A 15,015-nucleotide genomic window follows, 5' to 3' on the forward strand; every position below is an offset into this window, starting at 1 on the left:
GGGTCCCTAGAGCGGGGTGGGTGTTGAGGAGTGAGCCTGACTTTCGGGTGCTTTTCCAGCAGGATACACAAATCCAGGTGCTTTTGGAGCTGATGTGCAAAAGCTCTGCCAGGTCCTGCTGGAGGCTGGGGGTGCCACTGGACCCACCTGGCCGGGCTCAGTGCAGGTGGTACTTTGAAGATGCGCTGTGGGTGGGAGGGTGCAGTAAATATGACTGGAACATCTCTGATGAGGAAAGGCTGAGAGAGCAGGGCCTGTTCAGACTCACGAAGGGACATCTGAGAGGGGACCTCATCAATGTGTGTAAATATCTAAAGGAAGGGTGCCAGGAAGATGAACCAGGCTCTGCTCGGCAATGCTGAGCACAGCACAAGAAGCTTCAAAACTGATGGCCAGGAATTTCCACCGGAACACGAGGAAGAGCTTTGTTCCTGTGCAGGTGAACGAACACGGAACAGATTGCCCGGAGAGGGTGTGGAGTGTGGAGTCTCCCTCACTGGAGATATTCCAGAAGTCTTCCGGACACAATCCTGTGCCCTGTGCTCTGGGATGACCCTGCCTGAGCCGGGAGGAGGGACACCAGGTGGCCCACGGTGGTCCCTGGAGTCTGACCCGCTCTGCGCTCCCGGGGGTCCCGTGACCCCGGCAGCCGCTGACCCGTCCGGGCGGAGCCGCACCGAGCGCTCCCCCAGCCCCGGTCCCGGTCCCGGTCCCGGCGGCGGCGCGGGGAGGGGGGGAAGGGAAGGGAAGGGAAGGGAAGGGAAGGGAAGGGAAGGGAAGGGAAGGGAAGGGAAGGGAAGGGAAGGGAAGGGAAGGGAAGGGAAGGGAAGGGAAGGGAAGGGAAGGGAAGGGAAGGGAAGGGAAGGGAAGGGAGGAAAGGGGAAAGGGAAGGGAAGGGAAGGGAAGGGAAGGGAAGGGAAGGAAGGGAAGGGAAGGGAAGGGAAGGGAAGGGAAGGGAAGGGAAGGAAAGGAAGGGAAGGGGAAGGGAGGAGAAGGGAAGGGAAGGGAAGGGAAGGGAAGGGAAGGGAAGGGAAGGGAAGGGAAGGGAAGGGAAGGGAAGGGAAGGGAAGGGAAGGGAAGGGAAGGGAAGGGAAGGGAAGGGGAAGGGAAGGGAAGGGAAGGGAAGGGAAGGGAAGGGAAGGGAAGGGAAGGGAAGGGAAGGGAAGGGAAGGGAAGGGAAGGGAAGGGAAGGGAAGGGAAGGGAAGGGAAGGGAAGGGAAGGGAAGGGAAGGGAAGGGAAGGGAAGGGAAGGGAAGGGAAGGGAAGGGAAGGGAAGGGAAGGGAAGGGAAGGGAAGGGAAGGGAAGGGAAGGGAAGGGAAGGGAAGGGAAGGGAAGGGAAGGGAAGGGAAGGGAAGGGAAGGGAAGGGAAGGGGGAAGGGAAGGGAAGGGAAGGGAAGGGAAGGGAAGGGAAGGGAAGGGAAGGAAGGGAAGGGAAGGGAAGGGCAGTCCCCGTCTGGCGCTGACGTCACGGTCCCGCCCGCGGCGGCGGCGGCGCGGCCGCGTCCCCGTGGCCGTGAATGAGCGCGGGGGGCGGGAGCGGAGCGGAGCGGGAGCGGGCGGGCCGCGCTCCCACCGCGCTCCCACCGCGCCGCGCCCCACAAAAGTGCGGGGCTGCCGCGGCCGGGCCCAGCGCTGCCGCTTCCCGGGCCGGAGGGGCGCGGAGCAGCCGCGGGGCCGAGCGGAGCCGCTGCCGGGGGCGCTGCGCCGCGCCGGGGTTTTTTATTTCCAATTTCTGATCGCAGCTGCATTTCCCTCCCTCCGCCCCCCCGCGCCGAGGAGGAGCCCCGGCTTTATGTGGTGCTGCCCGGGGAGCGCTCGGCGGCCGGGAAGTTCTTTGTGTCGCCGTCGCCTTCCCCCTTTTTTTTTTTTTTTTTTTTTTTTTTTTTTTTTTTTTTTTGGTGTGCGTGTTTAAATGTATAACTTCATGGGGCTGAACAGCACGGCCGTAGCTATTCAGCCCAATGTGTCCTGCACATGCAACTGCAAAAGGTCTTTGTTCCAGAGCATGGAGATCAGTAAGTACCCGTCCTGCTGCTCCGGGGGAGGGTGCGGGAGGTGCCCGGGGTGCGGGGGTGCCCGGCGGCCCCGCCGCGGGCGGGGAAGTTCCCGCGGGGGCTCCCGGCGGCTGCCGGGACCCTTGGCTGCGATGCGCTTTCCTCCCGGAGTGGTTTTCCTCCCCGCTGCGTGCGAGCCCCGCTCCCTCATCTGTTGCCGCTGGGATGTCGGTGCGGGTGTGACACGGCGCGGGCCGGGCTGGCGGAGCTGCCCGGGATCAGCCTCCCCCGGCCGCTCCCCGCCGGCACCGGGGCTGAGATCCCCGCTCTTCCCCATCGCGACTCCATCACCGCCCGCGTCTCGCCCTCTCCCCGCCGTGCCCCGGTGCCTCTGCCCCGCGCCTTCCCCTCCGGCGGGGGTGATGCTCGGGGACCCCCGAGCCTCCTCCGGGGCTCTGCGCTACCCCCGTGTAAATCACCGTCCCCTCGCTACCGGACACCCGAGCAGGGCTTCTATTTGGAAACCGGTTCTCCCCGTCTCCAGCCTCTCTGGGCTTTTTGTTCCGAAGGGCGATTTGGGGTTTTTCATTAATATTTTTCAACCCTCGCAGAGTAGCAGTGAGGGCAGTGCCTGACCTAAATATCCACCACTTCTCTATGTGCTCTTTTCCTCTTGGAAATGAAGTGCATGGAGGTGAGAGAGAAGGAATATCACTGGTGAGGGGAGAGGAATGAGTTGGGCTCTTTGGCAGTTTTAAGCAAATGGTATTTTCTGTAAAGGGAAGGTTTTCAAGGCATCCCAGACCGGGAGGGTTGTCAGGATTGTACCCTGCTTAGCGCCTTGTTCAGTGCCATGAAATCCAAACCCTGCACAGACTAATGCAAAATGGCCCAAAAGGAAAACTTGGGAAAGAGTCTGGATTTTGCATATATTCCTGGCACTGCGACGGGGCAGGCTGGCGCTCAATGCGTGCAGGGAGAGCCAGCTGAGCTGTGCCTGTTTCTGCTAGCACAAGATCTGCCCCGTTACCTCCAGCGGGGCTGCAGAGCATCTGTCCCTTGGTATTTTGGATGGCTTTGGTCCAGTGTCATCTGTCTTCTCCTTCTCCAGCTTCATCCTTGTTTAATTCAGGTGTCTGAGTCCCGGAGAAGGTCTGCAGGTATTTGTATACCGGGTACTAAAATGTATTCATTCTGAATTTTAGCATAAACCATACCCTTTGTACTGTATGCACTTTTAATCTTGATTTAATCTCATTCATGTTCAGACAAAACTAAGCTGGATTTGCCTGATTTTATTAACACTACCGGTACTGAATAGACCATTATTCTTCCCTGACTTTAACAGGCCAGGCTAGATGTGCATACCAATAGCAGTGTATAAATAATGAAGATACAGTTCTTTTTTGTATCAGCCAATTGCTGAACATAAACTGTGTCCCACAGAATCCCAAGGATGAGAGACTTGACTTTATGTCTGATCAAGGCTCATGGTTATGATAAAAGTTGTGAATTAAAATGTGTAATGTCTTTTGAAGAAAAATCTTCTATTCCAGTCTAACTCTTGGCATGAGGTTTTGTTGGAACAACTCAGGCTTTTAATTTCACTCCCTGACTTTTCAGAAATAGCATAGTTTATCATTTTCCCCCCCATTTTTGTCAGCATGTGAAGGGCTTGGTAAGATGCAGGTGCTGCTTATGGATGGGGTGTGTGAGAGACAGGGAACAGCAAATTACACCGGAGGAGACCTTGCCTGGATTCGGATGGATGCTGTGGGAGCCTCATGCCTGATGCTCTGGAGGTCCTTTCCTGACTTGTCCCCTGGCCTCTCTCGGCTCTGGGCTCCTGACACTCAGTTCCCATTAGCTCCTGGGATCCTTGGGCTGAGCTCCCTTATTGCTGCCCTTCCTTATTTCATGTTGGGGTAGGTTTCTTATCACCGATGTTATTATTTATTTCCTGCTGATGACGGGCAGCGTTCACTCACCTCTGTGCTACAGGAGAGCTTTGGTGGCACTACAGGGGCTGTTACCTGATCGCTTCCTCCACCTGGCTCCAGTGGAAAGGGCAGAGCTGATAAATAATAAGAGAGATAAATTCATTCTACAGCGTTTTTCCTCCTCCAGTGGCTTGATTTTGTGTATCTTTCTGATACGACTTGAAGGGAACCTCAGAGCAGCTACCACCAGATGCTCCTTGATTTTTCAGCCAAAATGTTCAGTTACCAGGCAGGAATGCCTCAGGAAGGCGGCACGGGGAGGAACACGCAAACTCCGCTGGTTTACAACCCTCTAAATAGGTTAACTGTCCAAGCGATGCCCAAACCCCTTTTCCTCGCAGGCTTTATTCCGTATGGCGGCTGCGGCGCTGCGGTGGAGGAAGCAGCTGGTTTCTGTGTGTGGCGCTCCCAGATTAGGATTATAAAAGGGTTTTTTTGGGGGCGGGGGCGCGAGTCTCGCCGGGCTGGAGTGCCAATATGCCGGGCGGTGCTAAGCAGCCAGACGTCTGCAGCAGTGGGCTCTAATCGCCTCGGCTGGGTGAAGGAGGTCAGGGGTGAGCGGAGTGAGCGGAAGAAGCTGTAAATAACTAATTATTTGGCACGGGCAGCGGAGCGAGGCTCCGTGCCTGCCTCCCCACCTGCCCGCTCCGGCCATCCCGCGGGCACCTGGGCATCCCTGCAGCTCTCTCCGCGCTGGGCGGCTCTCGGCAGAGGCTTTGCTCGTGCAGACACTTTGTTCGTGCACAGGAGTGATATCCGAGGAGTTTGGGATTTTTTGGGAGGTGTTTTTGCATCTCCAGGAGTCGAGGCCGATGCCCCCAATTGCAGCGCCGTGTCCGGCTGGACCGAGCGAACCCAGAGCGAGAGCGGGTTCCTGTCCAAGCCAAGACTTCTAGGTTTTCACATTCTTTGGTTTAATAACAAACCAAATGCATATGGCTCAACCAGGGATCACATCTCCTTTCCACTTTCACTCTGCTTTTCTGGCAAATGCATTTCTTTCCCGACACTGTCATCAGCACTTATGGTTTATTCCAGGGCAGGGTGGATAAGAACTGCGTGCTTCTTTATTCCCCCCACAAAGTTTTCCTCGTGGAGGGAAGCCAGAGCTTCTCCCAGCATTTCAGCAAGCTCGAAAGTGCTTGCACAGAGGATGTTCAGTTGTGGCATCTCAGTTTGACCTCAGCCAAAGCGGGGAGTTCCCTGTGTCTGGCTCTGGGCGGTGTGTCTGTGACAAGCTCTGCTTTTTGCTGAGATCAGCGTCCCAAGGTATGATCCTGGAGGAGCTGAGCACGGGTGGCTTTTGTTTATGGTGGCTCAAGAGCTGTCTGTGTGTGCCTTTGGTCATCTCAGGGGACTCAGCCACTCTGCAGCCCCAGCCCTGTGTGTCCCGTCTCATACCCTCAGCCTGGACAGCACAAGGGTCTTTATTAAAATTACAGTTTATTTTGTGCCCTCAGGTAGTGATTTTAATCTTAGTGTTTTATAATTGATGTCAAATGGGAGAATGAAAAGACGCAGAGAGGGAAATGCAGGGAAAATAGTCAAACTTTGGTTTTCTTTTTCCTGTGGGTGAACACCTGCATTGTGCTGTGCTGCACAGCAGGACTGGCACACGGCACCAGAGGTGATCCTGTATAATCAGAGGTGATCATTTATAATGCCAAGTGGAGGCAAGACATGGTTCATTCTTCCTTTTCAGGCAGTGTCAGGGTGTTTTCAGAGGAGGGTGTTTGCTGCACTAAGTCCTGTTACCTTCTGGCATGGAGGCATCCTGCACCCCCGAGTGTTTGCTTCCGTAGGGTGTTTTTGGATCCTGCTTGTGAGAACACCAGAACTGAAGGGTGTGTGGGGATTAGCAACCATATTCTTTTCCTTAAAGCTAGGAATTCCCAAGGTAGGATCTGGGATTTCTAAATTTTTGAGATATTGAATTAGCTGCTACCACTGCTTCCTTTGCAAATGGGGAGAAGAGCACCCAAAACTACATGTTCTTACTTTTATTTGCTGTTGCTCACCAAATGTACTAATAATTTTAGATTTCCCAGGCTGAAGTTGGTGGTTCGATAAATCCAGTTTTAGAATGAATTTGTAAACCCAAATTTTAAGTGGAGAGACATGAGGAGACCTTTCCAAGGGAAGTACCAAACTACATGGTGTCACTAAGAGAGGGTAATTACAATCCAGCTCCTTTCCTGAGTAACTCAGTGTACAGTCATGTCTGTCAGTGTTGTTTCATTCAGGTAGCAGCAGCCGTCAGAATTTGCTAAGCCTAATTAGTGAAAAAAAAGGTCATTTATTTGCAGTGTCGTCTCATGTGAAAACTGCCAACCAGTTTGCTTCCTGGAGGAAGATCCCATACTGGTGTGTGGTTTGTCTTATCAGATCCCTCCTGTTCTCTGGTACACAGTGCATCTGTTCCTGGCAGGTTTCATCAAAGGGATGAAGCCTGGCTGGAGAGCTGCTGAGCAGAGAGGTGCAAGGGCCACTTTGCTGCAATTAAGTGGAAACTTCCTTCACGCCATGAGCACGCTCCCAGACATCCATAAAGCACAGGAATCATTGGTGTCAATGGGGATGTTTTTATGCAGTGTTCTTCCTGTCTGTGTGGCTGAATTGCTGGGTGATTATTTTATAACTATTTTGGGTGACAGGAGGGTAGGTCAGTCGGGCAGGTCCCAGGTGAGGAAGTGCATCCCAGACCTGCTTGGTCTGCGAGCGGCGCGGCCGAGTCCAGCACGAGGAGGAACGGGCAGGAATTCTGTGGCAGCAGGACCTGACCCCTCATCTCCATCTTCCAGAAGTGATCAATGGCTGCTGTGTTGCTGCTTCCTTGTGCAGGGAATGCAGTAGTGGTCTGGAAGCTCCTCCAGGAGCGATGGGTGAGTGCAGGGTGTAGGGGAGCAGGTCAAGGGTGATCCCAGCGCTGAGCATGGGAACAGCTCCCTGAGTGCCAGCACCTGGAACCAGTGCTAAGAGCTGGAGAAACCCTGCACACACACCCTTCTGAGAGCTGGAGAGACTCTGCACACATGCTCCACCAAGGGCTGACAAGTTTTCAATACTTGAGGAGGTCTCGGGGTACTGCGTGTGTGCGCATGCAGGCATAAACACATCCGTGAAACTTAATTTAGTAATACAGGAAAGTGGCTCCAAATGAACTGGTTAATGAAGTAGTTGGTAACCAGAGAAAGGAGTTTTGGGGTTTGGGCTTTTTTGATTGTTTTTGTTTTTTGTTTGTTTTTTTAAAGCAGATAAATTTCAGTTGTAAGAATTTATCATTGAAATCAGAGGATTTTGGGGAGCTATTGAGAGTAAAGAGAGCTTTGATGATTTGGCAAGAAATACAGCTTCTAAGGCAGCACTTTGATCTGCATTTTAAATGCTTCTTTGTAATGACAGTTTCACAATTTCTTTTCTCATTTTGAGTCAGTTTTGCAGAGGTATGTTTTGAGAGAAAATAGTAACAGCACTCATTATTCTTGTTGGCTTTGGAGCCAGCTAGAACTTGTAGCTCATCCCAGATCTTTTGGCTACTGTGGTAAATTTATGACTGCACCAAAAAGGAAATTAGTAAAGATGTTAAATATTATCAAAGCTTTGCAAATCTTCTGAAATCTCTCCGGTGTGAAAACTAAACTTGAATTAGCATTTCTGCTGTGGTGTGTTGAACACTGTTTATCCAAGCATCCACCTAATACTGCAGGTTCCTGATTTAGCTGTTTTTTTTCCCTTCTGAAGGACACGCTACTGTTTAGCACATGCATCCTTTTAGTCATGACTTGCACCTGAAACCTTGGCTCTAATGACTCCAGCTTTCTAAAGACAACCCTACTGGGAACCTTTTTCCTTCCCTTCTATCTACAGCACCTCCTCAGATAAACTCTTGTTGGAGGGAGAAGGTCATTGGTGCCTGCATATTCTTATATGAGAAAGCTTGTTGCATTAATTCATGTAGCATGGAGTGGAGTAGGAATTTGGAATGTTTGTTAAGGTTTTAATTTAAGTTTTCTATGGCATCTTGATTCCAGTTTGGGGAGAGGTTTATACCTCTCATTGGAAATCAACAGCCTCAAGCATGAGAACAAATAAGCAGGTTTTCCCAAATTGGTTTGGAGATGTGTGGCAGCTCTTCTGCTGCTGGTTTTGGCCTCTCCTGTGGCTCTGATGAGCTGTACCAGGCTGGCAGCTCTCTGCTTGTGGAGCAGGTGTGTAAAACAGGACACACATTTCATTTGCAAGGTAAATTTGCCCAGGAAGTTGGGTCTTCAGTACATGCAGAGGGTACTGGTAGGCCTTAGATAAAGAATGCTGTGTGTACATTTGACTTGCATCCCTCCCAGACTGTCAGTGACTGTGCTCAGTGGGGCGTTATCCCTGTTTTTGGATCTCTTTGGTACAGGGTGCTGATTTGGAGCATGTGGCCCTGAGACATGTCAGTCATCCATCCCACTCAGAGGTGGTACAACCAGGACACTGTCTGTTTTCAGGCTCAGGTTGGCATCAAGTCCACCTTCACTTTTAGCTTGTTTTTAACTAAATGCTGCTTTTTCACTGCGTACAGCGAGGTAGCAGTGCTAAAGCTGTAATCCCTCAGTGTCTCCTTTTTCTCCAGGTAGTCAGACTTGCCATTTCTCACTGATGCAGGACTAGGCTAATGCTCCATTTAGAAGAGGGTGTGTTTTTTGCTGTGTGTGGTGTGTGTGTTCGCATGTCCCAGACTGTGGTGTTACATAAAGACACCTTGCACATCTTTGGAAACTTGCCTCACAAGTTGTCAGTGTTGGTGGATGTCCACAGTGCTTTCAAGTGGTTCACACATTTGTGTTTGGTGTATTCAGTCTCGCACATCTCTTTAATAAAATGCCTCAGACTGGGTAATTTTTCACTTGCAGTATACATTGAAAAACGTGCAGTTAGAAAGGCAAGTGCTTCTGCACATGGTGGTTCTCTGAACCATTCCTGAGACGCTGCTGATGCCTGCAGAGCTGAGGGATTGTGCCTGTGATGGTTTGTGCTCTTCAGCAGGTGCAACAGGATTTCCCACATTTGCAAACTTGGCCCAAGCAACCCAGCAAAGCAGAATTTAGCCTTGGCAAATGAAAACTGATTAACCCCCAGGCTTGGAGCGTACCAAGGATGAAAAAAGTTACTGGCACAAAAATCAAGGCTACTTTTCAAAGAATATGTGCAAGACATGGCTTGGGGATTTTTTTTCCATCTCTTCATTCTGTCCAATATGTAAAGTAGCTGGTTTGTTACTCTAACCCCCTACAAATGATTGTCAGTAATAATTCTGTAAAACTGTGAATCAACTCTGCATGACTTTGTGCAAATAGACTGAGTAATTTCTTTGTTCTTTTCTTCTTACTTTGTAATTGGAGTCTGTAAAAGCCCAAAGGTTTGGTCTTGTGGAAAGCATGATTCATTTATTGGTGTCTGTGCCGACTAGTTATCTTTCAGTAATTCCAGAGTGCTGCTACAAGCCAAGAGTGATTCATACATGGCTAAGTGCACAAACAAATGGGGTCATGGCCATCTGCAGAAACTTTTCTAATCTATTTATGGTATCGGAGAAAGAAGTGGGTGTATTAAGGATGATGGAATAGGTGTCAATTACATTAGTGACTATAACTGGTTAAGTAACGCTCACCATTACTCAAAACCACATCTGCTCCTTGCTAAAGATCACAACAGCAGGTCCTGTTTAAATGTTAATGCAGGTCTGATACGAGAGATGGATTGAGTGTCTAGCCTGCCTCCTGAGGAGCTCTCCATCCTCACAGCTCTTCTGCTTTCCTTGAGATTCAGACAGGGATCAGGAACTTGCACTGGGAATATCTGTAGCTAAGTCCATCTCTGCTGTTGCAGACCTTGGTCATTATAAGCTTTACACACAGAATTTGGCCTTATACTTGTGTTGATGTTCAGGGTAGGGTTTGTCATTGGCACACCAGGCAGAACGGGCTGTGCTGCATCTCACAGTGCTGGTCAGGTGGTCAGTTTTCCCTCAAATGCATCTTCAGCGGTGTAAAATCTTGAGGGAAGATGACCAGCATCTTACCAGGTGGCCTTTCTCTACTTCTGTCCCTTTTTACTAGTTGTGAGAATTAATTCTGCCTTTGTAACTCCGATAACAAAACATCCCTGACTGCAGCTTTGTCAGAACTGTGCTCTGGTCAGGCTTTAGGCTTTTACTTTGGGGGAGACCATTTGTTCCTGCCTTGCTCAGGGATGGAGGAGCCAGGCCCAGGGCTGGAGTTGGTTGTGAGGAAGAGAGAGCTTGGGACCAGTGATAGGAAAGAGCAGGGCAAGAAGCACTCCAGAGGTCTATGGTTGGGGGTCTCTGGGGGGCTCCCTCTGGCCCCCTGGCTGCCAGAGCCTGCCTGCTCTTCAGCCTTGGGTGCTGCAGCTGCTTTTGCACCTGAGATATGCATACCCAAGGAGATCTTGCCCTTGCAGAGCATGGAGGGGTCTCACAGTGCGTTAGAAGCATCCCACACCCGCAGGATGGATGAGTGTTACTCACGATGGGGTTTGGAAGTGGCCACGGCCTTGTCTCCCGAGCCCTGGGAGATCCTTACAGTCACTGCTAAGTTTTTGATTTCAGAGGACTTGATTAGAACACAGAGCTCACAGACTTCAGTTTTTGTAAACTGAATTTAAGCATCAGCACTGGCCAGAAATATGGAAGAATTTGGCAATACATTGTTGTTGTCCTTTGACTGATGTTTTGAGTGCTGTGTTCTGCTGCACCCTCACTGCACGTGCTCCCATGAAGGGACACAAGGCCTGGCTGACTCCCTGTGAGTTCTCTGTGGGGGGGGAGGTGACCCAGACTTTTGCCCAAAGGACTGATGAGCCTCTCCTGATGTCTGAGCAGCTTTCTTCTCCTGCCCTTGCTTTACTTAAGTCAACAGATTGTGTAAGCCACATGCGAGATTTACCTGCAGGGCAAGTGGGAGAGAAGCAGTGCCATTTGGATGAATTCCCAAGAGACATCTAACCACTGAGTGTTCAGACTCACATTTCCAAGCCCAAGTCCTAAAACAGTCCTGAGTCTGCTCGTCGCCTCTTCCATCCGTGGCTTTGGCTGCCGAGGATGAGTCCCAGGGAATTTGCCGGCTGCAGCCGCTGGCTGGCAGCTCCCCTGCGGGCTGGGCTCTGTGCTGAGCAAGCTTGGAAATTCTCCCCCTTAGTGGTTTCTGTTTAATGTTATGATTAATGTCGTTGTTTCTTACAAAAACAAAAGATCCCCCCAAAGCAGAGCGGATCCCCGCACTGCCCACACCCTCCCACGCTGTTTCCCACGGTGCTCAGGGTACATGGGGCTCACCCTTGCAGCCCTGAGCTCTCTTCACAGAGAAGAAGAGAACCCACAGCTCAGCAGCTGAAACGACCCAGGGTTGGGCTTGTCCTTGGTGCCTGGTCCAGGCCTGAAACCAGGCTGGATTTCCTTGTGCTCTTCCCAGGTGTTGGTGCAATGAGACCTCGAGTCAGTGGTTGTCGGTGTCCCCTGCGCTGGCTTGGCTGAAAGGGCTCACTGAGGGCAGATGTCTTTCCTGGAGGAGCAAGTCCTGCTCTTTCTGTGTTATTTTCATTATTTCCACCATTATTCCACTTTACCAAGGGTGGTCTCTTGGCTTCAATACCTCAGAATAGCATATACAGATTAGGCTGTTCATCACTGAGCTCTGAAAGTACCTTGGCCTGCTAGGTGCTCTCATTAGGACACTGAAGAAACAATGATTGATGGGCACTTGCTTCACACAATTCAGGGGAAAATTATCTTAAATTGCAATTATTTCCTATGTAATAAGCAGGAATCTCATTTTTGTTGTTACACTTACATTACTGTAATGGGACTTTGCTTGAATGGGAAGATGTGTTTTCAAATTCAGCATTTCCCTCTCCAACTGCTCAGACACACTCAAGGTGTGTAACACTTAATGATACTGATCACTGGTGTGTAATGCAATCAGGGTTTATGTTTCTCTAATGTGACTTATTCATAGCAGTATATACACACTGCACCTTCCTCAGCTTTTTTTCTGGGAATGCAGGTGCTGGCTGTCCTGTCAGCTGATGAGCCAGAGATGGGCTCAAAAACAAGGGGAGGGGGAAGAAATCTCTGATGGGGGTCCTGTGTGAGGTGCAGAACAAACTGCAGTGTTACAAACACGTTCTGTCCTGCTGATAGCTTTTAATCCTCATTGTCTCATGGGTTTTCTTGATAAATATACTTCTCAACCTCCACTGAGTTGCCTGAATTGTAAGGAACAATAAACATAATGGACAGACTCAATTTAATAGATTTTGCTATGAGCTATTTATTAGTGCAGCTTTTTAAAAAAATAAGGAAAAAGAGATGACTGCATTTATTTACTTGAAGTGCAGAAAGTAGCTCTTGGAAATCCAAGGGAAGCATGCCTGAGTGGGCTCAGTTCAGCTGGTGGCTGTGGAATGAGGGAAGGATCCATCCTGCTGCGGAGCGCCAGCTGGTCTGGAATGGGTTAACAGTGCGTGCAGATGTTCAGGAATTCCTCTTTTGACTTGACCGTGGGGTTTTGCTGCTCTTCAGAGCACAAGTGCACTCCAGTCGCAGCAGGTTCATGGGTTTGGAGATGCCTTTCATCCTCTCCTGTTCTTGCTGCGTGCTCGGGAAGGGATCACGCCGTATCTTGCAGCCATGTGTCTTCCTTGGTTGCGTTCCTAGAGATTTGCAGACCCACATAAAGCATCCATTAAATTAAGCAGAATGGCCTTTAGAAAGCTACGTTTCAAGTGGAAGAAATGCTTTATGTAACGTAGGGGTATGTGAGGGGACCTAAATACAAGCTTAAATTGGCTGTTACGAAAATAGGTATAATTGGGTTTTTGCACAGTGATTTTACAGCTTCTGAGTTTAATGTCCTGATGAAATCCTGCATCCAGTCCACGTGCAGCCGAGGAGATGGGGGTTGAGGAGCCTGAGTAATAGGACTTGTTCTAGGAACCGCCTTGCCCTCGATTGCAAAACTGGACATACCTGCCATTTGCTGTGTCTGAGAGGTGTCTGGGGTGGTGATTCCCTGTCACCTGTATTTGCCCTTCGGTCTCTCCCCTCAGCCGCCCCGTGTCAGGGGAAGGGGCATCTCCAACCGTGCTTGTGACTGCTTGCAGGTGAAAAATGCAGCTGTACCCTCCTAACTGGGCACATGCCAAGAGCTGCAGCTTTGTTTTCCAGCCAGATCAATGCAGTTCGTTTAAGTCGTTGGGTAATTTAGTAGCTGGAGGCACTTCTGTGGGCTTGGCGTGAGAGCGACTGCTTCACTTCCCCCCTCGGGAAGGCTGGGAAGGGTTTCCCTCTGAACCCAGGCTTCCCCAGCTGCATCTGGCACAGGTGATGCTGTGGGGTCCTTGCCCAGCCATTCTGGGACCAGGAGCCTCAGGAAGTGGAGGATATCACATTTTGACCTTGCATCCTCACATTAGTCCCGATGGTTTTTCCTGCTTTATTATTTAAAGCCTTTCCGTTCTTCTGTCTGGGGAGACAGGGTATTGGCTCTCCTGGGTAAAGACTGACCCATCCTCTTTCAGAAAGCTCGTCCCAAAGCAGGTTTTCTTCATGGAATTCAAGGTGCCTTCAAATCCTGTTGGCAGGAATTGGAAGAATAATTTTTTTCTTCGGTCTTCCTTCAACCAGTTAGGCCTGAGACCTGGTTTCCTTTCTAGCTTACTAAGGTCTTGCAAGGATGCAAAAAACTCTGTTGCTTTCCTTGGAATCTCTTAGCCAAGGCATGGGAGGAAAGCCTGGTACTGCGAGACAGGGTGGAAAAAGCTCAGATAGTATTTGCTGCTTCTTTGAAACGATCCCTTTTTAATTGTCTAAACAGTGTTTCAAAGAAAATCTCTGCTCTTCTCTATCTTCTTCCAGCATTATAATTTTATATAATCACTTTTCTTTCTCTAAAAGAATAGAGCGTGATTTTTTTTTTTTTTTCAGAAGGGGGAAGGGATAAATTCCAGATGTTGCTGGGATACACTTTTTGCCTGTGTTTAATGTTTAGTGGCTTTCAGTAAATATGCTCTAAGAGGTGGGGCTGATGTTTTTATTCCAGGACAAATCATCTACAACAAATCCCATCTGCAGATGAAGGGAGAGCATTGGGTGTGACCTGGTGGGGTTAGAGCTGATTCTGCCAGAGACTGAGGCTGGCCCAGGTGTTCCTTTGGGGTCTTTGCCCTTGGTCACTCATGGTCTTCATGCTTCCCTTCCCACACCACTGCTAAGCTCCTGATCCGTGAGCACGGGGGTCGGATCCCTGGCATGGGAGTGGGCACTTCTGCTCTAAACTGGCCCAGGGAATTTTTGGGAGCAGCTCTGCTGTGCAGGCAGCCCTGGCTGGGTGAGGGCTGTCATGTCCTCTGTGCTGTCCCACTTGGGATGCTCAGTTTAGCGAGACTCCCCTGGCAAGCCAGGCTTTTTGGTGCTGGTGTTGCAGCCCAGCAAAGAACATCTGTGTGTCCTGTACCGGTGTGGGGCTGGATCCAGAAGATCCAGAAGCTGGGCTCTGCAGATGGGCAGTCCTTTTCCCTCATTTCTTGCCTTTTCAGTGCATGGCATGCTTGTCCCTCTCTGCAGCCTTGCAGGCTGAAGCAGCAGTGATTTTCCAGCATGTGCTGCACAGAGGCGTTGTGGGACCAACACAGCAGCTCCGTTCCCTGTTTCATGTTTTCACCTGTTTAGGCAAAGTACATCCCTGCTTTGTTGGCAGCCTGTTGGGTTGCACAAACAGTGTAAGACAAAACCACGAGCAGGTGTTGGTCCAGCCAGGGTAATTACTGGTTCTCTGCTGGTAGGCAGAGAGCCTGAGCCACCCTTCCCATGGAGCTGTCTGGCAGCACTGCGGCTGCAGAAGGGCTCCGGGCTCGGCTCAGCCACTCCCTGGAGCTCTTCCCTGCTGCCGATTGCATAAAAAAAGTTTATGCATATAAGGAGGGAGGGAGGAGAGCTGAGGGTGGCTCTGGTCAGGTTTAA

General features: G+C 50.4%; 1 protein-coding gene across 3 annotated transcripts in view; it reads left to right on the plus strand.

Annotated features, from left to right (window-relative positions):
• The first annotated feature begins 1,682 nt into the window (after window positions 1-1,682).
• The window catches only part of PMEPA1 (prostate transmembrane protein, androgen induced 1), a 44,390-nt gene continuing 31,057 nt past the window's right edge, over window positions 1,683-15,015 (plus strand). For 2 of the 3 annotated variants that reach the window (XM_014254097.2, XM_088064626.1), the window contains exon 1: window positions 1,897-2,016. In XM_014254097.2, coding sequence (XP_014109572.1) covers window positions 1,914-2,016 — 103 coding nt within the window. In that variant the 5' untranslated portion in view covers window positions 1,897-1,913. Of the gene's footprint in view, window positions 2,017-15,015 lie in introns of all 3 variants that reach the window. The other variant, XM_005524848.3, reaches the window with a different exon arrangement.

This window comes from Pseudopodoces humilis, chromosome 19 (assembly GCF_049639895.1).
Source record: "Pseudopodoces humilis isolate 2021_Gansu_Grassland_sample_001 chromosome 19, ASM4963989v1, whole genome shotgun sequence".
NCBI lineage: Eukaryota > Metazoa > Chordata > Aves > Passeriformes > Paridae > Pseudopodoces > Pseudopodoces humilis.